The following is an 18,328-nucleotide window of genomic DNA, read 5'->3' as shown; positions in this document are numbered from 1 at the left end:
AAAAAAGCACATTAAAGAGCAAACAGCTGCAAAGTGATTTGGGCCAAGAAGGAATACACTGAATTCTAGATTTTCCTCAGAAAACCAAGAGAACGAAAACAAGGTATGAAAGAGAGGGGGGAAAAAAACCAACCAAACAAACCAAAAAAGGAAAGCACAACTCCAAGGAATTATAAGGCCTGAAACAAAGCTAAGGTTTTGCTCAACCAAAATCAATTTGTCTAGCTCAGATAGCAGAGTTAGCATTTCTGTGATATGAAACTGATTCACCTTTTAAAACAGTTTAGCCTTGTACCTAAGGTGTTTCAGGGTAACATCTGTCTTGTTGACAAAGCTCAGGAAACAATCCACTCTTGTTCTATCTTCTATTTGATATATGAAGAATGAACTCTTCCTGAACTAGATGAGAATTTTTCACCAAGAGCTTTTCTTCCTTATTTACATGTAGGTGTAGAAATCTCTGATCTAGCTTACAGCCACTCCACAGCATTCCATATTGAACTTGACAGGTGAGAGGCAGAAAGCAGAAGACTCTGCTTTTTCCTGTACATCTTTCCATGGCTTCTATCATAATTTTGAGCACGTAACAGAAGGACAGAAGTCAGCATCTAGGAGAGTGCAAGCTAGTTAGCCTACAGCAGTCTTGTGGTAGAGAGTGGAATCTTAAGAACTGTCTAGATTGATCCTAATGCTGTCCTAAATCTGGCAGTGATGTAAGAGCAGAAATCTCATCAGTTGTGGTCCTACCTGATAAGAGACTCCAGAATGGCTGGGGTGGGGCCCTTCTGAAATTCCAGCTCCTTGTAGTGAAGGGCCTTGGCATATGCTCGACACTTGGCAGCACGTTCCCCCAGGAGCACAATGCCATTGTCATCTCTCAGAGGCAGTGGACCCTGGGCAGAAGCACGTGCATTAAAAGCAGGATGAGTATAAAAAAGAACAAAGTAGACATAAACCCTTCAAACCCATTCTATAAACTAGGCATTGGGAAAGAGTTGCTTCATAGCACCTCTACCTTGTCACTGTGCTCCATGAATTCTGCCAAGTTCAGCAGTGTCTGAGTGACTTCTGCAATGTCCTGAGAAGTCAGGGCCAATTCAATACTTCGGATCAGCTCGTCCTGCTGGTCCTCATTCAGTTCAGACCAGCATGAAACAAAAGCAGCATTGAAGAGATCACTGAGGAGGAAAACAGAAGAGAGTGAGAGGTGGGAATTCATTATTCATGAGAAAAGTCTGTTTGACAGTGTACTTGCCCTTGCATTCAGAGAAAGAGAGCTACAAAATGTGTTTATATGTCTGCCTGCAATAGAGAGGGATTAGCTTTTACACAGTTAGTGAAACTTGCATCTTAAAAATACCCATAATAGGATGCTACAATAGTAGAAACACTGTGCTATCATATGCCAGCAAGAACTTTAGGCAAGAACAAACTCTTCACAGCAGCAAGGATGCTCTTCTCTGCCTGGTTTCTCTTATATCACAAATGAATGCAGTAAGAAAGGTGATTGTACATTTCTCTGGACAGAGGCTACAACACTTGTGCCTTCTCTGCTCTCCAGAGAAGTGTGCTACCTGGAGCTTGCAATGGTGGCAAAGCTTGAGGAGAAAAGGCAATGAAAACCAGAGAGTGACAGCCCTAGTCACTGCCAGTACTGTGACAAAATACCGTGAGAGGGCTTTGAGATGCATGGAGCACACATGGAGGACACCAGCATCACCTCTGCCCACCTAGGAACTGCTGACTTTCCATCATGCTGTTTGCCCTTCTACTTCAACAATGGTAACATTCACATTAAGACAAGACTAAACCAGGAATGAATTGCTTCTCCAACAGCAACAGTCAATTTTGTATGCACTCTCAAGAAAAGGAAAATGGGCAACCGCTTCCAGAAACTCAAAGTCTCTCCAGACATACTGGTTACGAAAAAACCCAAACCACTGCAGTTTATTCCACTCAGAGGCATTTTTATGCATCCACAGTAGATCCTCAAAACTATTTCATAGTCTGCTGTTTTTCCAGCTTCCCTTTCATGTGCTTTATGTTATTTGTAGACCAATATGCAGAATTCTACTGAAAGATTTTGTGCACATCATGGAGCAGCCAACTGGGAAGGGTGAAAACAAAATCAAGTTGCCAGCTATTTGATTTGTCCCATAACAGGAACCATCTCTATTTATGGGATCTAAGAGCTTTTAAGTAACTTTCTTTCTCCTTGTAGTATCTGGCTTGCAGCTGCAATTTGAAGTGAAGTGAAAAAACCAGAATTACCCTACCGAGCCATGGGATTATAGGCCTGAGCCAGGGCCCAGCACGAGCGCAAGGATGGTGAGGAGGAATCTTTCAGCAGCTCCAAACTCAGTCTTCTTAACCATTCCAACCAGTCATCTTTGGAAACTCTTCTAGCTGCTCCCCAGGCCTGCAGTACAAAAGAAGACAATTCAAGTACCAAAGGAAGCACTACCCCAAAGCAGAAGAATCCATCAGCAGGCAGCATTATGTCTTTACAGCTCCCAATCACATTGTTGAGATTCCCTTTTCAACTCCCTGAAATCCGTTAACTTCGCCAGAAAAATTGCAGCACTTCAGTCTCATTTCTAAGAAATCTTCCCTAAATGTATTCCTGTCATGACCTGCCAAGTATTTAACATGAATAATTCTTCCTCTACAAAAATACATCAAGAGATAAAGCCACTATTGAAACATCAGCTTAAAAATACTTTATGCATTTAGAATTACATTTTAAGTCCAGCATTTTCAAACTAATCCATCCCACCACTGAACTGAATGCCACATGCATTTACTGTTCAGATTAGTCACTGCTTAGCTGTTAAGTTCTATACTCCCTTCAGGACATAACAGCAGTAAGATAGCAGAGAAGTGGCTGACAAATAAGGCAGAAACTCTGAAGAACATGTCTCTAGAAGCTACAGATGATTCTTTGTGATCTAGGAAGTCTTGTTCACACTTCACATAAGAAGAAAGTGTCAAGATGACTTCATGGCCATCAATACCCTAATAATCCAGCTGTTCCTCTTTTAAGTTGCCTACCACCTTCTAATTTTAAAGAGTCTCAGACACTACTTTGACCTCAGTTTTGTACAGAACTTGCAACAGAAAAGAGAAGAAAATAAATGCAGTTTAGATGCACAGGACAAACTCCATAGATGTGACACAACAGCTCCTCCCTTCAGCAGCAAACTCATGCTGTCCATTCTTACCTTCTGCAGGTTGATGGTGCTAACATGCAATTTCTTCATGGGACCCGTTTCCACAGGACCACTGGCCAAAGTTTCTCCCTGGTTGCTTCTCAACATTCGATGTTGATAAATCAGGGGATCCTCCTCTTCATCAGCAAGAGTATAGCCCTACCACAAAATGGCTTAAAATGAAGATCACACCCACACAAGCCAAACAGATGATAAGGTCATGCAGACAGTTTGTGAAGCAGTTGTGTTTCATTATACTAATTACAACCTTATAAAACAGACAACCCAAATGATATCCCATTTCTATTCAATGTAACTGGTAGAAAATCTTAGCTCCTAGTTACAAAAGTCAAAATAACACCCCTTAAAACAAGTACTCTTTCCTCTTTGACTCACTAGTAAGTTACAACAGCAGTGTGCTACTTGTTCCAAGCTAATCACACCGAACAGCAGTTACTGACTTTTTGAAATGTGGAACATGCTGCAGAAAATAAGGGGACCTTGTTATCTCAGTCTTGGTACTGTGGGAAAAATAAGGGAAATCCACATTTAAGAAGTACTGAAAAAAAAAAAAAAGGCACTGGCTACAAGTCTAAGTCCTTGCCTAGAAACTTGCAGTGATGTTTCTACAGGAAATAATTGCAACCAGTTGACAATTTCCCAATGTAATCTCAAAATCTCCTTATAAAGCTGCATTTAACACACAACACTGCAACAACTCTTCATTTTATGAGTAACTCAAAGTGAAGTTCACAGCTACATCTGCTTCCACAAGAAAACATCCCCAAAGTGCCCTTCTACAAAGAGCTAGATACTTGCCAACTCACCTTTACAATCCTGCAGATGAGAACATCATAGCGTTGATGGTTGATTCTGTGTCGCACCAGAACTTTGTTCACCATCGGGATAAAAATCTGGTACTGTACAGGGGAAGGCATCAAAAGCTAGTTACTCAGTGGCACCAAGAGCAGCTAAGTACCACTTTTCTTTGTACTCAGTGTCACCAAAAGCAGTTAAATTCCACCTTTGTTTTATTGACCTCACAAGAAATCAGTTCTGAAATGTTGATTTCAGTAATTCCTGATTCAAGAAACAACTAAGAGAAGGAAAAAAAATTACGTTCTTTAAAATACAGAATGCAAATATTCAACTTCAAAACATCAATCTTTGGGACAGTTCCTCCTTCTGTGAGCTTTCAAGCCTAAGGCGGCTCTTACCTTCTTTCCTAGCTGGAATACCAGAGAGGAGAGGGTGTCCATTGCAGTCGTCCGTAGCTCAGGGCTCTGATCTAGCGTCCGCACAATGGGATGAATAATCCGTGAAGCGTAATCGGTGAAATCCAGGGACTCGGTCAAGCGGTCGACTGTTTCTAGAGCAGCTCTAAAGTCAGAGCAGAAAGAAGGGAGGACTAAGCTCTCATGAGAGAACACAGCAGAAATGAGATGTAAGAATATACATGTGATTCGTGCTCAGGCCTCCTCGGCATCAATAGTAATAGAAGAAAAGGTGGTGAGGCACTGGAACAGATTACTCAGAGAAGTTGTGGAGTGGAAGTGTTCAAAGGCAGGTTGGATGGAGCCTATAAGCAACCTGGTCTAGTAGGAAATATCCCTGCCCATGGCAAAGAATTGGAGTTAGATGATCTTTAAGGTCTCTTCCAACCCAAATCACCATTCTATGGTGATTCTATGAAAAAGGTCACCAGAACTTTGTTAATGCAGCTAGTACCTGCAGGGCAGCTTGCAAGTTGCAGTGACTAAAATTCTGGAAGGTGAGAAGCAGAAAGTAATAGTCTGTGCCCAAGGAAATCTAGTAACAACCTTGTGACATCCAAGCAAAGCCAGCCTTCCACAGTGATTTCACAGAGAAAAACCACAGTAGGAATCAAGTGGTATTTCATTCTACATGTGGTCAGGGCAGGTACTGCAGAACTTAGATATCGAAAGGCAAAAAAGAAAAGAGGACAGACTGCAAAGCCAACACTTACTTGCGAGCCACCACTGGGACATCTGGGGCATCAAATAGCTTCACAATAGGAGGTAGTAACAAATGAAGGTAGTCATCCAGGTTAGCTCCAAAGAGCTGGATCGCATTCAATAGCTAGAGGGAAAAGTGACCCAGTGTGACTCAGTCATTGAAGAGATGAACTTTAGGTAAGGCAGCATCTAGTGAAAAGTTGCTTCCACCTTGCATTTTCAGCAAAGCACTGTCTGCAACATTTCACACCAAGCCACTGCTGAACTGCACCTATCCCATCTGCTTGCAGCACACAAACAGAAGCTCTGCTGGAGCCCAGCACATTGAGCATTTACCCAACTCAACACTGAACCCAGCTCAGGAAGTGCAGTCTCCCACTCACTCACCTTGACGGAGACAACACGACTCTGACTGTTGTCATGCATGAAGACCCGTAACATGTGAGGAATGAGCTGAGGCAGATAAAGTTTGAATTCACCTCCCAGAGCTACCACAATTTGCTCAATAAGTAGGATAATGGTGCTCTGTATGGAGTTGTTCATGACCCAGAAGTCCTATAGAAGGAAAAAAAAGGGGGAAAAAAAGACTCAGTTCTTCAAGTGAGCTGTACCAGTTACAAGAAAAGCTGTAGAAGACAATCTCCAGATAAATCCCAGATCACAAGGAGGGGCTATACTAGACTAATATAAATTGGAAGTTTTGGTCTGTTTTCAAAACACCCTGTGCCTTCAGGATATTTATAGCTGTCATAAACAACCTTTAGGCAACTGATTTTTCCTATTCCTTCTAAGTCTTTGCAAACAGTAAGTGAAAATGAAGTGAAATGTCACCTATCCATGAAATCCAAACACCTCTTACTAAAACTGTTTCTGAAAGTAGTAAGTGCACAAAGTTCAAGCCCTGAAAAGAACTCAGGGACTAGCAGAACCTAGGAGCTGATCATATAGCAGTTACTAATATCATAGAATGGCTTAGGTTAGAAGGGACTTTGGACATCATGTACTCCAACCTCCCCACCATGGGCAGGGACCCCTCTCAACTAGACTGGCTGCCCAAGGCCTCATCCAGCCTGGCCTTGAACACCCCCAGGGAAGAGACATCCACAACCTCCTAGTGGAACCTATTCCAGAGTCTCACCATGCTCATGATGAAGAGCTTCTCCCTAAGATCCAGCCTAACCCTGCTCTCCCTCAGCTTAAAACCATTCCCCTTAGTCCTATTGCTGGACACCCTTATGAAAAGCTCCTCTGCAGCCTTCCTGTAGGATTCTTTCAGGTACTGGAAGCTCTAAATTCCTCCTGGAGTCTTCTCTTCTCTAGTAATAACAGATACTACTGTTTCAAATAGGTATTTCAAAATCCAATTAGTACTTCAAATGTATGGAATTCTGCACTTCACATGAATGTATGAAGTAACCAATACATTGATAATGACAGAAATTCTGTCCACCTGTGCTGGCAGCAAAATGCTGGCATAAAGTTTACACTCACTCTCATCAGGGTGACAATTTCATCCATATAGGGCCGAATATGACTTCTCACAAAGGACACCAACATCCCCAGCTGCTGGAAGAGGAACTGGAAGGAAGAAATGAGCAGTGCTCAATGCAGCTTACTCAAAACATCAAAGCCATGACAGGTACACGTTTCACAGGCCAACTGCAAGCTCATTTACCATACAAACAGCATGCATAGCTCTTGTATGCTCAAAATCTGGGGCTACATTCTTGGCAGCTTCAGCTCAGTGGTTTGGGGTTTTATGGGTGAGGAGTAAGAGTAGTTTGGGGTTTTTATGGTTGGCTTTCCCCTCCTCAACTTGCATCAAAAGTTTTATAAGCTCAAAGCCTTAGAGAGTAAAGCATACAAATAGGGGTTTATAATGTGTCAATAGACTTGCAAGTACAAGCCACTACAGAGTGTGGTAATTTAGGTTTGAAGGATGCTGCCAAAAAACTTTAGCCCCACATCTTTTCCCCCTGCCTGTAAACTTACGCACATTTGAAGATAATCTTTCTGTACTCTTTCCCATCCCCACCAAGATACATTGGTGAAAAGTTACTGGGGAAGAGAGTTTGGTCCTTGCCAGAAATATCCTGGTTTTTGAAAGATGGTTGATCGTAGCACAGAAGAATTGTGACTGAAACAATTTTATTTGCACGTCTGATGTCAGTTTTGCAATGCCTTTTGCCCCAATACAATCTTATGCCCTCACTCATGCTGATGAGTTTACTTTTGAGACTGGTATGAAATAAGAAGGGTTAAATAGCTTTGTCCACAAACTAAATGCATGTAGCTTTATTCCTCTAGGAATAATTCAAGTTACCATATGTTAATTTCATTTCTTCATGCAGTATTTGAAGACTGTAGTGACAAATACAATGTGGAGCTCAGGCAGAGAGATAATTGAGTTTTGTGAAAATTAATTGAGAAAGAAATAACATCAACTTCTTCAGTGAGAGCAGTGCACCCACATGTACCAAAAAAAAAGAACCATGAGCTCCTCTGTTGTGCCTTGTTTTGGTGTTGTGAGAGGATGCTTACAGACAGGACAAGGACCAGCCTCCTTTAAGCTTTAGTGTCATGTGTACCCACCTCAGCTCTTCTCCCCAGTACACTTTCACCATCTTCTTTTACCTGAAAATTTTTAAACAGAGTGTGCACAACTGCATAGCTTTCAAGCAAGTTAGATCAGTCAGGTCTAGGAGTTCGGCCAACCCAGGCGTGTGAGATGTTTTCCTTCCAATCTGAGTAGTAGTTCAGTCTGGGAGAAAACAGGGGTTCTATAGCAGGGTTGGGATTCTGCTAAGGGAGCACCCATCCCACCTACAAAACACAGCACCAATGAGAGTATAAATTGCCCTTCCCACCCCAGAGATTATTTTCAGCTGCCTGAGGAAAAGGCTTGGCAAACAGCAGCCATCTCTGGTTAGGTGAACCTTAAGCCTCTTGTTATCTTCACACAATTCTCATTTCCTTCTAAAACTGTAACTTCAGTGGGAAGGAAGAGAAAATGCTGCTGTAGAATCACCACCCACGCTGCTCTGAATGTTAGCAGACTGTGGCAAATTGAATTTTCCTTCTCTTGGATGAGCCAAAGTACATGGTTCCATCAGAAATTTAAAGAATCCCCCTCTATTATTTAATAATACTGTTTGCAACAGCACATGAATGCAGGGATCACTGAAAGCTCTGGAAGCTGCACAGGCTGTTTTCCTGAACAAGACCAGCTTGATAATAAAAACAGAATCAAATATTGGCCTTCCAGGGATTATGCTCAGAAGTAGCTGATTTAATAAGAAGCAGGAAAATTGTTTCCACTGGATATTCTACCAAATGCTCACAAGAGAGAAATAGCAAAGCTGAACCTCACTTCTGCAGCATGCTTGGCAGCAGCACATAGCACAGCAATGCCCAAAGCCAGGCACATTCTCTTTTCAGTATGGATTCTTGTTTCAGGGCGGAGGTACAGGAAGGAAGAATTGGTCCCTTGCACACTCACCTCTCGGATGGCACCATCACAAACCCGGATTACATTAAGGAAAGTTGGCATGACCTGGGGCAGGAACTGCACACACTTCAGCCCAAGGGATTTGAAAATAAAAGTGATGGCCTGGACTACCATTGTGTGGTGCTGGGACAAGGACTGGTCTCGGAAAATTCTCATCAGTGCCACCATAGAGACAGCTGGGTAGAACTCATCCAGAGGGAGGTTTCCCATGTTCACCAACATCTCACTGGTGCTGTAGTCCGCTAGAAGAAAGAAAGTAGCATCACAAGCTGCAAATTGTTCATAGATCATAGAATCATTAAGGTTGGAAAAGACCTTTAAGATTGAGTCCAGCCACAACCCAGCTACCATGACCACCAATTCATGTCCTGAAGAACCACACTTCTTGAACACCTCCAGAGACGGAGACTCCATCACCTCCCTGGGTAGCCAGTTCCAGCGCCTCACCACTCTCTCAGTAAAGAAGTTCTTCCTAATGTTCAACCTAAAACTCCCATGGCACAACTTAAACCCATTTCCTCTCATACTATTACTAGTTTCTTGGAAGAAGAGACCAACATCCCTTCAGGTAGCTGTAGTCAGCCTCCTCCAGACTAAACTCCACCAGTTTCCCCAGCTGCTCCTCATATGACACCCTCCAAACACCTCACCAGCCTCGTTGCTCTTTTCTGGATAGGCTCCAGGACCTCAATGGCTTTCTTATATATCATTAATCTATTCACTTGAAAATAAATTCAGGTGCTTACAAGAATCCTGGCTGGATTTGGACTCTGAGAGGCTGACAGCTGAAGCATCTCGTGACTGATCAATCATGCCAATGTTCACTTTGTGTTTGTAAGGGTCCAAAGCACCCAGCAACCCTAGCACACGAATGGCCTGGTAAGACAGAAACAAAGACAAAATTCATCAGAGCTTCATCATCACTTGGACAGAAGTCAATGCATGAACTCATGTGATTGGGAAGGTTCTGAAGATTAAAGAGAGAAGATGTGGAACTGAACAGACTGCCTGGAGAAACTATGAATGCTTTCCATTCAACTGCTGCAGGACTCAAAACTTTCATCCTTGTGAATCTGTTTACTGTACACTTCTAATCAGCCACAACAGTGCTCTTTCACCTCCCTTCCCACCGCCCCAGATCTATGAAGATACATTTATTTGATAAGTCTCTCTTCCCCAAAACTTTCAGTAATGGTTGTGTTAGCTTCCTGTTCATACCTCTCTACGGGTGCCCTGGTTCTGCTCAGTCTTCAGGAAGTTCAGAAGCACCTCCAGCAAAGTTGGGTACTTCCTGTATGGTTCCACCACATAACCAGTGCTGGCCACTAGCTGTCCCAATGTCCAAAGAGCCACCTGGAAAGATCAAGTCAAGAGAATATTAGGTTTGACCAGGAAACTTATTATGTCACCTCATTCACCAGTCAAGTTTCTTTGAGCATTTCAGCATCACACTGTAACCCATAGCCCATGGTTTGAAAGCCTCTATAAAGAGTGTTTTAAAATAAGTAACAGTAAAGCAACTAATAGTCAACAATTGCTTAGACTGACAGCCATAACTGCCCTCACTCAGAGACATAATTCAAATAGGTTTTCAGTTCAGTGGGTCCAAGCCTGCAATAAAAACTGCTTCCTTTTTTCCCCCCCTCTACTTTTCCTTTAACAACTATGTCACAGCAGACAGGCACTGCAGTCCCTCACCTGTGTGCTACAAGCATGACCATATGCTCCACAAGACAGACTTGTGGAACCTTTAAATCAATGATCCACACAAGGACATCTCGCTGCAGCTTCGGTCACAGCGGACAGCAAGTTCAGTGCAGCGGTCAAACACTTACTTGTCTTTTAGCCAGCAGAGAAGAATCCTGTAGCATGTCCATAATTATAATGAAGAGCTCATCCACCCACTTCCTCATTTCCAGCCCACTGACCTATTGAAAGAGAAAAATCCTTCATCTAGCACTGCCAAAAACAACTGACTAGCAGGGCAAAGAGGTATCTGCAGTATCCCTACCTGTGCAAGCTCTCCTATTGTAGCCAGGACATTGTTAATCACCCCTGGATTTGGATCTGGATCAGGATCTTTCAGTTTCACAATCAGCGCCTGGTTGGTGACAGAGGAACAAATTAGAATGTGCTCAGAAGACTCCTCGCTGTACAGTACTCAAAATTATCTTTTGTTTATGTCTGAAATTGATTCCACAGGGGCTCAACTTGCATCATGGTGAGCATTCCAACAGTGAATGAAACTTCAGTTTCACAAACTTCATGCAAATCCAGAATCAAGGCTGGCTACACTGTCCCCTACAGCCATTACTGTGGGTAACATCCACAGCAATCTTTTCGCTGCTATGAAGAAGTAAAAGGACTGCAGCTCCTGGGGGCCATGTATCTACTTGCTGTACCATCTCACTCTGAAGTCACCAGGAACTGTACAGAGACTCTACCTTAAGGATAGGCTCCATGTATGGACGAATGAGGCGTGGAGCATTGGAAACAAGGTGACCCAACATCCTGGCACTTTGCTCTTTAATCCTGCCAACACCACTGTGTTCCAGCTCTGTCAGAATCTGCAGAAAAGACAGTGGAAGTGTGAGAACAGGGGAAATTAAGGTGGGCAAAAATTCTTTGGATTTCCTTCTTCCCTGTCCAATGACAACAAATCTCAGCACTCGTAAAGGATGTTCTAGATTTATACACCATCCAGCCATTCATGTCTAAATGAAGCTAAAATGAATGAGCTTAAAGCTGAACAGATGGCTCCAAACCCATGTAGGTTTATAAAGTGGTGCTATTCATTCAATTAAAAAAGCACAGACCATCCTTCCTCAACACAGCACTGCAGCATGATGAACGTGAGGTGAAGTCAGGACTGCTATCCTTATCCTTTCCTTTGTAGTACATCCTTAGAGCCTCAGTTGAAACATCTATCACTAGAAAGATCTGCTGAAACCTGCTAAGCTGGGCAGTATTTTCCAAAGGGGAGGTATTACCCCACTTTCCCACACATCAACTACAGCTAGACAGCCCAGTTCTTCAACACCATCTTAGTCTCAATACCAACTATTCTCTTTCCACTGCAGGCATCCCTCTTTGTTACCTGGATTAACATCTTGCGCAGGAAGGGCATGACAAAGGCAGGGTTCATGCTGCTCAGGCGACCCACGGTGCAGATGGCCAGCTCTCGGATTTCAAACACTTGATCATTCAAGGCCACAAAAAGAGCTTGCAAATTTTCAGCCTGAGCCAGGTGAGCATCGAATCGCTCATCCAGAGAAGCCAGCACACAGAAACGTATGTCAGGGTCTGCAAGAACATGTTTATTTCTCTTTAGATGCAGTACACTCCTGGGATTTATTGCCTTTATTTACAAACTGGCCTCAAAAACTTCTCACAACCTCAGGGAAATGCTAAGAGCTCCCCCACCATGAGATGCTACATCAGTGTTTTACAATGAGAAGCAGGGCAGGTCAGCCCAGCAGATTTAGTGCTGCTCAGAACTGTCCCTATAGGCAGATCAGCACAAAGCTGACCTCCTGCACCTAGAGGCACATTTAGAGGCAGCATGAAGAAAATTAAAGCTCATTTCAGGCTGCCATATTGCAACTGAAAGAATTAAAAACTACCCATCAATTAGGAAGATTCAACAGAAAGGACCAATTCCTTCCCAACCTACAAAGCTTAAGGCCACAACAACAAAAGACATCTCAGGCTCCACCTAGTTCAAAGGATTACCAAGGGCACAGTTTGAGCATTTTATACTAGTGTTCTATTAATACATCAAAAATATGTGGGAAGAAAAATTAGGAGCCCTTTTAAATTTAAGAATGACAGCTTCAGTTGCTAGCAGGTATGCGCAAATTCTACCACAGCCTTAATGTCCTGACTTGCTCACACACCAAAAACTAACGTGGTAGAACTCTTTCCTCTGTACCCCACACTGACCTGGATCAGTTATTCCAACCACAAGCAGTTTGCTGAGAACATCAGCCACAACCTGCACTGCTGTCTGACTGACCACGTGGGCATGGCCACTGATCAGGTGGATGGAAGGCGTAAGCAAGCGAGAGCAGGTGCGGGCTGCTTCCATCCGGATCTCCTTGTGCTCGCTGTTCAGGAAGTGGTCTGCACAGTGCCGAACAAACTGGGTCAGAGAGTGGCCTAGAAAGAAGATGAGGAGTTTTACACCTCAATATTGGACTTACCAGAGAACAGAAGTTTGAATAAAGCTCTCCGAGTTCTTCTGCTACTTGGACTCTTCTCCAATGCACTCGTGCTTACATCCCACATACCCCACATCCCTTTGCTGCTTGCTGCTTTATTTCCTCTTACCTTCAAACTCAAAGCTACCCAGTGTACGAAGGGCTAGGGTGATGCTACCCACATCACTGGCCTCTGGGATGTTGGTGAGGCTAGGGGAGGCAAGCTGGTGGGCCAGGCCCTTTGGCATGCCTGGATGTCGTAGAGGCTTGTGCATTAACACAAGGGAGAGCATTTTCAGCAGCCCATCCTGGATATCCTTCTTCAGCTGGGGGATCTGGCGACTCAAGTCATACAGCACAGCTGTCAGAGCAGGGCTGTGGGCAAGAAGCAGACAGAGAGTCATCAAAACACAAACAAAAAAGGTGCATATTTCACCCTTTTGTTTATGCTTTTGCTCATCAGAGAATTGTGGGCATTCATGTATCACAGCAACACCTGCCAGCACAGCACAGGGGTCCCAGTGTGAGCTCAGGCACCTGAGGTGACCTTCTTGGATGAACTTAGTGAGCAAACTGCTGGGACTGTAGCACACATGGCTACATTAGGCAATATTGGTAGAATACTGTTACAAGTCATTGTGAATCCTCCTACTTGTGCTTTTTAGACACAAATTCACTTCCTAGTGGTAACATTAATCTAAACAGCTTCCTGCCTCCTGGATACTTTCTCTGTACCCTCTCATACTAACAGCTAATGAGCCAGGGAATTCCCAATAGAAACTGATAGCTCCAAAGGTGAAAGAAAATAGGAGCAAATTCTCCTTCCCTGCCAGCTGGATAGTGAAAAGTAAAAGAGATTGCTTTTGAATTCACCAGTTGTTCTACAAAATGATTTCTTCACACAGAAACCAATACACTTAAGTGTTAATGGCTGTTGAGTTACTTGTTATTCTTCTGCAAGAGCCATATTGATCTTCTGAAGGGTCATTTAAAAGTAATAATCTTCCTTCTCACTGAAGACTGTCAAAGGCTCATTCTGTATGGCAAACAATGCCATCCAGTGGCTAACAGTAAAATATGCTCCTATGCCTTGTGCTCACCTTAAGCCCACAGCCAGCATAGGTTCCAAAAGCTCTTTGATGTCCTGCTGGATGCTGGGTCCCATGGCTCGTGCCAGCATACTAATGCAGGTGAAGACTGTGGCATCAACCTGTACAGACTTCTGCCTCCTGAAAAGGGACCATACAAAAGTTCATTAAGAGGAGTGGCTCTTTTTCAAACATCTTTCCTCACCCCACTTCTGTGTTACCAGTCTCACAGAAACACCTCTGATTTTAATACAATAATTTGCTCCCACATCACAAAAATTATACAAAGAACTAGTTTTTCAGTTTCTTCCCCTAACTTTCACATACTTACTTGTGGGCAAAGTCCTTTGGTGGAAGAGCTGCTTTAATGATTTCAAGAACTTTTGGCAGGTAAGCTTGAAATTCAGACCTCACAGCCACAGAAAGCAAACCCAAAGCCTGGAAGGCTGCTGTTCGCTCCTTCTCCTTCTTCACACAACTCAGAACATGATTCATGGTGTCTGGAAGATACTGATCAGCTGCCCAAAAGAAAGAACAGCACAGGTATTGGAACTCATTCAGGTTTGTACAGCTGCATCCCATTTGCAAGTAAACCTTTACAAGCATAAAACTAAGGAACAGACAAAACCATATAAAATTTGCTGGCACAAGCAGTGGCAAACATCACCATATAATGAAGCTTAGGAAGCTTTCTTTTTTGTAATAAAAAAAAAAAAATTTAAAAAATCACTAAAATAAGCTATGAAAAAACCCCACAAAAACAAACAAAACACATCACTGCATTGGATTCCACACACAAATAAGATCGAAGCACCTTGATTGGAAATTTGGAATGATAAAGTTTGTCCCAACCTGTTTAGAGAAACTTGGTGACTTGCCTGCAGCTCTGAAGCTCTACTAAGCTTGCTTGATAAATCAACTGACCTGCTTTAAAGCTAGCAAGTATTTCCCAGCACATGGAACAGGGGAAAAGGAAGACAACTCTGCCGATATTATTGGGATACACTGAGTGGAAGCAAAAGAGCAGAGTTCAACCCCAACTCTCTCACACTGAGGGAAAAAACACACAAAACAAAACCAAAAACCAACACCACCAAAAAACCCAAAAAGGTTCAGTCTTTTATAGTGTTGACCAGGGAATTCAGATAATGGTTGGCAATCCATTTTCTTCATCAGAGCAACATTCTGCCATCAGCTATCAAATCACATTTATCCAGAAAAAACCCCAAGACAGTCCTCCTACAGAGGAATTTGTTCATCTTACAAGCACCATTTTTGTGCTGCTGCATTGCCTGCACAAGCTCATCTGGACTAAAGAGAGCTGGATAGCTTCCAGACACACTTCTAACATCCAACCATCTGTCTCATCACCTGTGAACGCTGAAGGACGGAAAGCTGCCAGCCGTGGTAGCAGATTGAGAACTGTCATCTGGATCAAAGAGTTTTTGCTGGTTCTGCACTTGAGAACCCACTGGCACACCTGAAAGGAAATAGATTGGGCTTTGAAGGATGACCACTGCCAGTGTTACTTGGGTGCTTTAAGGCATTCTACTGACATTTGGCTTCAGAGCCCCTTAGAAAGATGGATGATAAACACTGCTTCAAAGAAAGTAAATCACTTGCTCTGAGTGACAAAGACAGGATAGTTGTAATTACTGAGTTTGAGGTCTCTCTTCAACGCTAGGCAGCATTATCTGCTAAGTAAGGACACAGAGGACAACTGCTCTACAAAAATCCATGTTGTGAATGTTGATAGACAACTTGAAGACCAAACACTTACTTGATCAAATTTCTCTTCCATTAGATCCCTGCAGCATCGACTTTCTACCAAGGTAGACTTTGCTGGGACTGGGGAGGTTGCAAAACCCATGATTCCTTGGTGGGCACTGTAGCCCAGAAGACCAGCCAAAGCATTTGACTGAGAGGGCTGAAGAGACTGGAAGCTAGTGAAGGGAGTGATGTGGCGAGGTTTGGTACTGAAGCCCATCAGGTCTTTGCAGTACTTGTCATGCACAAGCTGCTGCTGAGTGATCTCTTCCATCTCCTCTCTAAGGCGCTGGACAAAGAAGAAAATCATAGGCTTTAAGGAAAAGCTGAATAAGAGATTCCCAGCACAGTGCTACTCAAATCTCCTGAGCAGTAGCCTGTGTAACTGATATCCAAATGGCTGTAAAACAACAACTAAGCAAAATTCAGCAAAAATATCTGGGTATTTAAGGTGCAATAAAGAGTCCTCATTCGGTGTAAAAATCTTTATCATTGTAATGAATCCAGATCATAGCACTTTCCATCAAAGCTCACAACCTGCTCAGCCCAGACCTGTCGCTGTTTTTATTCTGCCACGCTGCAATTTGTAATAATCAATGCTCTGACAACACTTTCAGGTGACTTCTCAACTCAACAACTCCATTTCACACACAATGGGATATTTCCAGGTTGATGAGTTGTTACACACTGTCAATCAACGTTGCAAGCAAAAGCCATAATCCCCAGTTTGTGCATTTGCTCACCTCTCCTTCCATACTGCTGATTCTCACTAGCTCATTGAGAATCAGTAAGGCACCGTGGATTCGGTCATCGCGGTTCATTCCTTTCTCTTTGGCCAAAGTCTCATCAAAACCCTTCTCAGCCTCTTCATATGTATGCTTGGAGGGAAAACAAAAAAGCAGTTCAGTGATGATGCAGAAACTAAACCTCTGGAAATAAAGTAATCCTGCCAGTCTAGAGCTACTGATGTCCTGCAGTTTTCAAGGGTAGTCACAGAGTGCAAGACTACAAAATTCAGATTCACACAGAAGCTGTGGACTTTGCTGTAGAGTATTTTCAACAGCATTAATCAAACAGCTAGTCAACCATACCATGGTAAAGATTCATCACTATTTGCATCACATACTTGACTGTGAGGAACCAAAGTTCCCCACATCTGACTGCACTGTCCAAGCCTTATTCGGTATTATGAAGCTTGAATTCATGTGAAAATGGCAACAAAGCTAAGGTTCAGAGCTCTTACTTTTCTCACTCATGTTTTATCAACATTAACAAAACCATCTGCTAGTAAGAGAAGACAATAGAGAGATGATTACATGGCTATAAAACTAGGTCAGGCTCAACAGCTGAAAATGAGCTGCAGCTAGAGCAATAGATTCTTGGTGGAGGTAAGTCTCTTCCTTATTTTTACAGTGGAATAAAGGTACTACTCATTTTGTAAGCCATTATATTCCAACCCTTTCAAGGGAGGCAGTTTTCTACTGACTCTGAGACATACTGACAATGGTGACACAGGTTCTTGGCTTAGACAGCTCTTCTAAGAACTGGCACTTGATCATTTGCATTGCATTATGAGGAGCTGCTTCCAAGCACAGTTCTTTTCTTACTCTGTACCACTGGGGCTTCTGCATCTCTTTTGGCTCCCGCTGCGTGGTGAGGATAAGGCAGGCTCTTAAGGCAGAAACAGCTCCCTCTCGGATGGCCTGTTTGGGATCCCACACAGCCACAAAGATATTGTCAAAGAAGGGCTGCACTTGCTGGAAGAAGAAGGTAGGCACGCTGATTGCCAGCTCACGCAGGACAAGAACCTGGAGGTGGGGAGAGAAGCAGCAACAGTCTGTTAAAATGAGCACCCACAGAAAAACCCCATAATTTCTAGACCATAGTATCAGTTATTTAGACTGTCGGTGTCTGTGAGCGGAGCTATTTCCACCTCCATACTTTCATAGTTCCTAGCACAATGGTGTTTCAATTTCTTTAGTCACTGGGCTAAGCAATGAAGAAGCATTAGAGCATCACAGCCTCACATGTGGACTGGCAACCATTCTGATCCTGACCAGAGCTTTCTGTGCCTACTGTTAACCAATCCCAACCATCCCATTCCATGGAAGATGAAAAAAAAAAGATCACTTACAGCTGCATGTCTTCGACCTTCATTCCTGTCAGCTCCCAACCATTCCAGAGCTCTTTTCACCTCAAACTCCACATACTCAGCTGTGAAGGTGTCACCAGCCATCGCCAGCCGCCCGATAGCCTTGGAGGCCATCTCCATTACAACAGGGTCATTGGACGGCAAGAGGTTCCTCAGGTAGTTGGCAAACCTGCCGATGCGGGTGGCGTTCCCTCCTTCAACACCGATGAGGCTCGCTACAGAGAAAAGGGAGCAATGCTGCAGGTTCTCCTTAACAGTCAGTGAGGCAGACAGTAGGTAGTCCCTGGATGAGTTAGTATTCCCTATCCATTCCTTAAAGATTCCCATTAACTCCTCCTAAACTGCAACTCCACAGAACAAAAAATAAAAATCAAGCAATAGGAAAGGGCCACCATTCTTTCCAGCCTGAACTTGCTAAGTGGGCAGGAA

General features: G+C 43.3%; 1 protein-coding gene across 1 annotated transcript in view; it reads right to left on the bottom strand.

Annotated features, from left to right (window-relative positions):
- The window catches only part of MTOR (mechanistic target of rapamycin kinase), a 62,911-nt gene extending 44,797 nt beyond the window's left edge, over positions 1-18,114 (bottom strand). Inside the window, exons 1-25 of the mRNA XM_009906757.2 lie at positions 17,882-18,114; positions 17,355-17,555; positions 16,491-16,625; positions 15,761-16,036; positions 15,352-15,460; positions 14,312-14,498; positions 13,993-14,121; positions 13,023-13,267; positions 12,636-12,851; positions 11,791-11,996; positions 11,138-11,260; positions 10,705-10,794; positions 10,529-10,621; positions 9,912-10,046; positions 9,440-9,569; positions 8,685-8,935; positions 6,677-6,763; positions 5,573-5,740; positions 5,197-5,309; positions 4,427-4,589; positions 4,037-4,129; positions 3,222-3,368; positions 2,277-2,419; positions 1,016-1,178; positions 748-893 (exon numbers count right to left, since the gene is read on the bottom strand). Coding sequence (XP_009905059.2) covers positions 748-893; positions 1,016-1,178; positions 2,277-2,419; positions 3,222-3,368; positions 4,037-4,129; positions 4,427-4,589; positions 5,197-5,309; positions 5,573-5,740; positions 6,677-6,763; positions 8,685-8,935; positions 9,440-9,569; positions 9,912-10,046; positions 10,529-10,621; positions 10,705-10,794; positions 11,138-11,260; positions 11,791-11,996; positions 12,636-12,851; positions 13,023-13,267; positions 13,993-14,121; positions 14,312-14,498; positions 15,352-15,460; positions 15,761-16,036; positions 16,491-16,625; positions 17,355-17,555; positions 17,882-18,019 — 3,887 coding nt within the window. The 5' untranslated portion in view covers positions 18,020-18,114. The remainder of the gene's footprint in view (positions 1-747; positions 894-1,015; positions 1,179-2,276; positions 2,420-3,221; positions 3,369-4,036; positions 4,130-4,426; positions 4,590-5,196; positions 5,310-5,572; positions 5,741-6,676; positions 6,764-8,684; positions 8,936-9,439; positions 9,570-9,911; positions 10,047-10,528; positions 10,622-10,704; positions 10,795-11,137; positions 11,261-11,790; positions 11,997-12,635; positions 12,852-13,022; positions 13,268-13,992; positions 14,122-14,311; positions 14,499-15,351; positions 15,461-15,760; positions 16,037-16,490; positions 16,626-17,354; positions 17,556-17,881) is intronic.
- Positions 18,115-18,328: the final 214 nt, after the last annotated feature.

The sequence above is a fragment of the Dryobates pubescens genome, chromosome 33 (assembly GCF_014839835.1).
Source record: "Dryobates pubescens isolate bDryPub1 chromosome 33, bDryPub1.pri, whole genome shotgun sequence".
Classification (NCBI taxonomy): domain Eukaryota; kingdom Metazoa; phylum Chordata; class Aves; order Piciformes; family Picidae; genus Dryobates; species Dryobates pubescens.
Note: the sequence above shows the minus strand (reverse complement) of the source record. Positions and strands in the feature narration are given on the sequence as shown.